General features: G+C 49.8%; 2 protein-coding genes across 2 annotated transcripts in view; both read right to left on the bottom strand.

The window, feature by feature from the left end:
* The window catches only part of PpBr36_01047 (uncharacterized protein), a gene marked incomplete at both ends in the record, with an annotated part of 4119 nt that extends 1887 nt beyond the window's left edge, over positions 1–2232 (bottom strand). Inside the window, 2 exons of the mRNA XM_029888236.1 lie at positions 1053–1369; positions 1458–2232. Coding sequence (XP_029751614.1) covers positions 1053–1369; positions 1458–2232 — 1092 coding nt within the window. The remainder of the gene's footprint in view (positions 1–1052; positions 1370–1457) is intronic.
* A 2287-nt stretch (positions 2233–4519) lies between these two features.
* Positions 4520–5011, bottom strand: PpBr36_01046 (uncharacterized protein; the record flags this gene model as incomplete). Its single annotated transcript, XM_029888235.1, has 1 exon — positions 4520–5011. One exon carries the CDS (start codon positions 5009–5011, stop codon positions 4520–4522), a length of 492 nt encoding a protein of 163 aa, XP_029751615.1.
* Between the last annotated feature and the right edge of the window lie 3176 nt (positions 5012–8187).

Here is an 8187-nt window from a genome sequence, read left to right as displayed (position 1 = left end):
AAAAAAAAGGCCGCAGACACAGTAACGATCGCAGGATGATTACTAGCCCGATGAGAGATTGAACCAAGTTTATCAAAGCGCGTCCAAAGGTGTCGTCTAAGAAACCAAAAAAAAGTTATATCATCAGGAATCGGAACATAGCCTAATTATTTCCCCAGTCTGTTGGCGTTCCTACAAGAAAAATCGAAAAAGAAGCGGTCAAAACTCCTGTTGCCGTCTAACTCCTTCACACAGGCCATGCCAATACAGTAATAGTCAACAGCAGGAAGAGACGTCTTAGCTCGTCACATAAAAAAAGAACGACAACATCAAGTGTCGTTTGTTCGCTACACGACAGTGTAGTCTGCAGACCCATGCTCAGCCCAGGGCTGTACACACGGTACTGCAGCGAGTTCCTAGGATCTGAACCGGGGTTGCGAAGGATTCGGATCTAAGCTTTGCGGATTGAGGCTGTTCATCAAACCCCAGCCTGACACCAATTTTAGCCCCCATGATTGACGTTGGCTGACTGTTGGGCGATGGGTACAATTGCCGGCATCTGAGCTCACCTGCCTAAAATCCGTGTTAGAAGCACCTTACCCAAGGAGTAGTAGGCTCTGCACTAAAATCCCGGGTGCTGACACCGTAAGAACGATCACCAACACGTCGGATCCAGGTTTTACATGACGGCTGATCGAAAGACCGTCGTTGCCTGCCCCTGAAGGCATTCCCCTTGATTGCGACAGTGGATGAGAACTATTTGGATTAGTTTAGGTCTAGTTCATGTCTTGCGTGTTTGATGTATCACGCATAGGCAGCTCTTCAGTACAGCCTACAGTATTATATGCAGGAATGTGTGGAAATATGCACACAACTCTCCTTTGTTTGGAAATATTAGGACGCCAAAGGATATGAGCTGAAGAAACCAGGCAAGAAATCCAGGGTCTAGATACAGCCAACGCTACTGTAGCGCCACGTCATCGTACAATCTCAGCCACTGGCGCTAACAACGTCCTTGACGGGCTATACCTGTTACCGTGCTCGTCGCTAATTTTATCCAAGCCCGGACATACGACGACGACGTCGCTTCCCACCGTCATTGGCGGTCCCGCATCCCACCGCAGACGGAACTCGCCAGGTTGCGATATGAGCATGTACCCGAACTGCGCCACCTTCATGACCACGTCGTAAAGCTGTGCTTGCTGAATGTGCGACTCAACCCGGTTGTGGTCGACAAAAGGATCCAGAAGCACATTAAGAGCCGCCACGAGCTCACGAGCCTTGTGGCCCGTCATGGCCTCCGTCGGTTGCAGAGGGGTCCTGTCGCTTCGGTTCGGGTTGATGAGGAAAGTCGATATCTGACGCCAGCGGGCAAAAGCGGCCGCGACAGCTGTCGTGCTCTCAGTTAGCAAGAAACACATCAACAAACTCTGGATTATAGCCCGCACAATGAGGGCTGTCTTTTGGGCTCCACAAACCTCTAGCACTACCTCTGTCTCTCTCGGTCGGTGCCACTTCACGCATAAAGGCAGACATGGACAGGGGCAGGAGTGAATAGCGAGCCGTCGAGCTCAACACAACGCTCGCAGTCGCCGCGCGCGCAATGATATGCTGCAAGGCCGTAGTCCTTCCCTGCGGACTGACTGCCAGGATAACTAGCTGCCCAGAGGGTATCGCCGAATCGTTCCCCAACCCCAAGTCGTGCAACGCCCGATGAAGAGCGTTTTGATCCACCGGCACAAGCTCCCTGTGGTAATTTTCCACAACATGTTGTTGGATGATCTGGCTAAGGTTCTGCAGCTCGGCCGATATCACCTCGTCCGGCAGCGGAGGGGGTAAGATCTGATCCAAGCGGAATGGATCGGTCGCCGTCACGACGCCCATGGGATCCTTGGGGTCGTAAACGCCACCAGCTGTGTTGGCAAGCATGTACTGAGTCTCCTCCGGGCCTATGTTCCTCTGCCTCCGACGCAGAAACCAAATTGCAGCTATCGCACCGATGGCGATGCCGGCAATTACGCAGCCGATAGCGACGCCGGCTACCGCACCGCTGCCCAGACCTCCGCCATCTGATCCCGGGGCTGCCAGGGTCGTCGAGGCCGTACCGGATGGGTTGTGAGTGGTACTGCTGATTGTGGGTGTGACCGTCGTAACCACAGTGGTGCCGGTGGAAGGTGGACCGGTGACAGTTATGGCAGAGGGCGTCACGGTGACTATCGCTGTCTCCTGCGGCGACTTTGGGACGAGCTCCATGACTGTGAGTGCTTGACCAACTGCAGTATCTCTGGGAAGAAAAGAACCAAAACGTCCCAGTCGCTGCCGTGTTGACTAGAGTCGAGCAGATGGAACAAGACAGCCACGGGCGGGCTATCAAATTGGCGGCCAGTAATTCCGCGCAGGCTTACCCGCTCATTCTGCGACGATAACCGTTGCGCCGGGAGCAGATCTATCGTCGGGATGCACAAGGATTTCAAGGCACAGTAAGCAGATCAGAGAAATGTGGCCGGGTTGGAGTCGTGTGAAGCCAAGACGAAAATAGAGAGTCCAGAGAGAGAGAGAGATGAATCAAAGTAGTGAAAGAAAGCGCCTTGCTTCCCTTTTTCATCAATATTTTGTTTTTGTTCCCTCGCTCTCATTCATCGATTGGACGGTGAGCCTCTCAAGCGGACTAACACGGTATGGAAGCGATCATCTTTTTCTCGCTACGTCTAGCACCAGTTTCCAGGGTTGGTCGCACGCGGATAGCTACTGCGGCCACACGGCGCAGCCCATGCAAACACATTTTGCCCGCAACCAACGGCACTAACTGCAGTGCAGCTCACACACCCATGTGCTTTCCTCTCTTCCTGTACGCTTTCAAATCTCCGCCAGGGATAAAAATGGCAGCAGCGGAGAGGCTGTGGCAGTCATGGGTGTCCCTGTCGATGTCATCCTATTGGTCGATCACATCAAGCTCTCAGATGATGCCTCCACACGACTTCCTCTCTGGGAAGTCCCGCTTCGCACCGCCACTGGGGACAAGACCCTGGTTTTGAGGGCAGGTAGCAAAATAAGCCTGGATTTCATTTAGGCAACCGTTATCTTGACCAGGACAGCCTCTTTTCACGTGATGATCAAGGATGGTTATATTTGACCGTCTTGTCGTTCTCGGGATGATGATGCCGTCGATATGTTCAAAAGAAAATTCAGCGGTAATCAGTACTCGCATGCGTACAATGAATCTCATATTCGGTTTCCTCTGGGCCGCTGATATATTAGGTACCACCTACATACAACCCTAAAATTAGATCAAGGTATCTTCCTGTACATCTTCTCCCCCAAGCACTTTGTGGCTCGATAGTTGTACTATGCAAGGGATGTTATTATTGCGCACATTAGGTATACCTCTTTGATTTTGCAGCAACCTCTTGAGTTTCTCAATCAACAGGCGACAACACAATAACAAGAAAGCATCTTTCATGCCAAAGCCCAGCCATAAGTCAGCCAGGATTCTCACCTGGGCGAATTGCGGATGCCTTAAAAGTGGATGGATTGGTGCAGCATGGGAAACTACTGTATAGTAAGCACTACGACGTAAAAACTAACAGGGGAGAGGTTTAATTGATATGCTGGCTTAATTGGTCCATTCCTTTGACCTGAAACGAGATCCATGGCTCGCCAAGGAACCCCATTGGAACACCCAACGATCAAACAAAACCCGTTTGTGATAGCACATGATCCCACCCCCCAATTCATCCTTTGTTACGACGATATAGTAGTATTATGTTCCGTTTCGTGGTCCAGGATGCCTAATATGTGGGGATCGCATCTGTCGTCCCAAATCCCCCTTTTATGCTTAAATCTTTCTTCATACCAAACAACTTAGCTAGTCAGTCCTTGAGGGAATGACACCTCGAACCCAAATGGGCAGCCCCCCCTCTTTTTTGTTTCGAACTCATACCACACACACAAATGGAAATGGGAAAGCAGTTATTGCCAATCAGTCAAATCTGAATTGTATTACCCCAGCTATCTCTCCAGATCCCGTGCCCGTTGCCCGCCACACCGCCCACAGTGCCTCTGTGTGGTTGTAAGGCGGTTCGGTATAGTGATTGGCTAAGGACAGAGGGGAAAATGTGAGCACAAAAAATAAAACCAACTGCATGAAGAAAAATAAACAAACCAAGAAGAAGCTCCGTCCCCTTCTCTTCCCCAATATGACGATCTAAATCCCATAAACCCCATGTGATGATGATGAAGCCCCTCAAAAAGTATCGCCAGACCGCCTCAACTCTCTGTCTCACATCCGCACAAGATGCTCTCAGTCCCTCTCCTGATTTGTTTTTTTTTTCCATCAATCGTCTACCCAGTAAACTCCATTGCAGAAAAAAAAATCAAGAAAAGAAAAGAGAGGTTGTAAGGTGATCGACAGGCCAAGAAAATAGAAGCGGAGATGGTTTGCTGGAAAGAAGGCCCAACCATACCAGGCGGCGAGGCCAGGGCAAGAAGTACCTTTATCCTACGAGTCTTGTATACAACTGAGCAAGAAGTGACAAGTTCTTCACAGGATGAAACCCCTCTGCTGCTTGGCAATGCCACCAATTTGGGTGCCGATGGTGGGGGTGATGAACTGGCCGAGCTGAATCTGGTTGAAGCCGGGCTGCAGCAGGCCGAGCTGGAAGCTCTGGAACTGGAAGGCCTGGAGGTTGAAGTTGTTCAGGACACCGAGCGCGGCAATCTGGTTGAAGGTGTGCAGTTGCGAGAGCAGGAGCAGGCTGTTGAGGTCGAACTGTTGCTGGGCGAACAGACCCTGGAAGACATTGAGGTTGAGGCCGTTGTTGACAGCCAGGCTGTGGATGTTGTTGAACGCGAACTGGTTTAGGACGTTCAGGTAGGCAAGGTCCTGGTTGACGAACTGGAAGTTGTTGAACGCGTTGAGGTCGAAAGCGAAGGCGCGAGTTTGAAGCTCAGTAGTGGTGGCCTCAGGAGTGCTGGTGGGAGCAGCAGTGACGAAAGCGGCCAGAGCGCTGACGATGATGGCGGAGAACTTCATTTTGATGGTTGAGGGGGGGATTTAGGGGGTGTTTTGGGTAAAAAGAAAAGATCGTTGAGAACGAAATTAAATAGTAGTTTGTTTGTATGGAATAAAGAGCACAGCTCAATATGTTCAATAAGTTGGATTAGGAAGGAGTGAAGCGAACAACGAGCACAGCTATATGGATGTGAAGGGCTGTGGTCAGTGACTATTCTTCTGGAATAGTTTCGAGTCTAGACAAATCCAATGTTTGTCTGGGGAAACGGAGATCAAATCTCACGGGGCTGGATCGATCTACTCACCTCTGAAGAGAATGACTGAATGAGATTAGACTGAAAGATGTTTGAGTGGGATGAGGAAACGAAGGAGATTGGGAACCCAGATGCCAGAACTTCTCTTGCTTATATACAAGCGTATGTGCCAAGATCTCGTATGGAGTCTCTCGTCAGTGGCATACGGCGAAAGCACTTGCCGCCCNNGCCCAGACGCCCAGAATCACTGAAGCTAGCAGGAGGGATGCTGCAGAGCCGGATGCCAAGGCCTCATGGGTTTGTCAGTCAGTTGCTCGGAGGATTAGAACAGAAGATCCCGGGGTGTATCAGAGTGGGGATATGGAAACCGGTGGATAAAACAAAAAGGGACAAGGAAGACAGCAAGGAGACAACAGGCTGACGATCGGGGGCCACTTCGGTACGGCATACGGTAATCCTTTGTCGCTCTATACTAACTACTACTAGTCTAGCCTGAGGATGGTTTCATAAGGAAAGGCGAGCGGGCATGGGTACTAGAGGTCGGACAGAAAACTCGCCTGTGGCAGTTAGTATGCCTAGAGAAACAAAAAGAAAGGCATATCACAGGCGGGGGCGGCTTGTCAAGGGCTGAAGCCCGCGCTGACGGATCACATTGACCGCAGACAAGGCGTCTTGACAATTAACAGTGAGTCTTGGAGACCCATGACATGGTACGGGAGGTCATGCACGGATATCAGTGTGGCCGAGGGTAGTACATTGTTCAGAAAGGGGGCGCTGTACCAGAGAAAAGTGAAAAGTCGGGGGCGACAAAGACCCACCCGAGACAAAATAACCTTATAATTAACGTGGGTTACCTACCTGCATGGGTTTGGCCGGGTTGGCGGTCTGATGTCCTTAGCGAGAAATGCTTTTCGGAAGTACGGCGTCTTCCGCCAAGCCCTACGGCTCCTGTGATGAGATGGGCGGCTGCGTCCCATAGCTTTCCCTGATCTACGCCGAGTTATCAGTGCGTTTCGCACAGTTTCGTTGGTGACAGTTACATATGCAACTAGATCCCCGATTGTTCTCCTGGTTATCAGGTAGGGGCGAAATGCAGCCACTGTAGTTCGTTGTAACGATGGCTGTGAGGATGCCTTCAAAGACAGCAGGAAACATGTTCAGTAGTTTCCGTCCAGGCATCCGAGTCCCGTCGTTATGGCAAGTCAATCTTGAGGCTCGGTATTTGTCGAACAATGAGTACGTAAGTGGTTACCTCCGGCAACTTAGTCTGGGCAAAAAGAGATCTGCTTCTCTTCGCCCCAGCAGTTAGGTTAATTTTCAAGGAAAACTGCTCCACAACCAACCAGTCTGACAGTCCGGTTCCCATCTCCCCCCATGTCAGGGCATTTGCCGTGGCAAACAGTTCTCTCAGGATCAGTACCACTTGCATCGTGTAACTGGCCCAGACAGGCTCTGACGGTCCGGATATTCAAGAAGAATCTTGTTTTGGATCATTCGCCACCACCTCCAACTGGTTCTGTGGCCGATCTGAACTCCAGAGCTCCAGAGGGCTTGCTGAATCTATCCCGATATTCTGATATTCCGCATGCATCCGATCATCCTGGCTGTGAAGGTAGATGTGTCTGGGTGACTCCGAAAACGGTAGAATTGTTGCAACACTACCTAGTACATAGAGTACAACGTGTGCTTGGGGTCAAAAGGTGATGCCCCCTTGGCCCTCGTGTAGCGGTTGTTAATATCAGTCACTTATGGGTCAGCAGATTAATCATCACTGTACTGTAGTAGTTGTAGAGTTTGGATGAGGATTAGATGAAAACAGGGAAGCTTGCACGGTTGACAGCAGCCTAGCCTTTCATGCCTGCCAAAAGGTTTCGCTCCACAAAAGGTACCCCACTTAAACATTAGGATCTGATCCCCACAGCGAATCGGTATTTCATTGGCTCCATAGGCTAGACGACGTGGGTATGGAGAAAGCAGTGCTACCAAGCTTACAGGTAGGTAGGTGCATACATATAAACGATTGTACGGGTCGGTCTTATGCAAGGGGCAACCCCGGGATCTTCATTTCCCATCTACGGCTTGTCGCAGGCTGGTCACAAAAAACACGGCAAAAGCCATGGCATTTTCAACAATCCAATAATCCTCTGTCTCTACACTACCAAGGCTACGTCTGGAGAACTTTGACGACTTTTTTACTTGCTTCTTTTCGTTCACTACAATTGCTTCCGCATCTCCGTACCCCTTGCCCAGGCCAAACCACTGCCAAGTATATTTGAATCACTCCATGTCTAATAAGTAATTAATTAGTTGATGATTTTGCGGTCCGGTTCGGCTTCAACGTCTTCCTCCCGCTGTCACTAGGGTCTCTTGCTTTTGGCTCCCGTCCCCTGCCTCAAAATTTCAAAACGCCACTTGCTAACTGGCGATAACTGATGACAACAGTCAAGGGGCTTTAGACATTTCTTCTGCTACTCGCAACCATGAAATTCACACAATCATTCGGCGAGAAAAGCCTTGTCATTTTAGCCCAACCACGCGTATCTGGAGCAATGTTGAAAAAAAAAAAAAAAAAAATAGAGTTTGCGCTGTCAAGCTGGGGTCTGTCATCTGAAGTTGAAACCTACCTAACCCTTGACGTTACCATTGGTAGCACGACCACATGGGCATTGGTCCGAAGTATGAACGATGGCACTCGATTAATATCTGGATGCTACAATACTTTAACTACTTTATCTTGATTAAAATTTCGCATCCTAGCATCAGTGGATCCACTCATTGGATGAATCTATCAATGCTGCTGCTGCTGCTGCATGTGTAGCTTACCTAGCTCATCAACACTAACGATCTGGACCAAATAAGATGGTTGTTCAAATGATATCACTGAAATCCACCAATGAGTATTAGTTACTGCTACTTCTAGGCCTCCAAACGACTTCGAATCGC

This window comes from Pyricularia pennisetigena, chromosome 2 (assembly GCF_004337985.1).
Source record: "Pyricularia pennisetigena strain Br36 chromosome 2, whole genome shotgun sequence".
NCBI classification, from domain to species: domain Eukaryota; kingdom Fungi; phylum Ascomycota; class Sordariomycetes; order Magnaporthales; family Pyriculariaceae; genus Pyricularia; species Pyricularia pennisetigena.
Note: the sequence above shows the minus strand (reverse complement) of the source record. Positions and strands in the feature narration are given on the sequence as shown.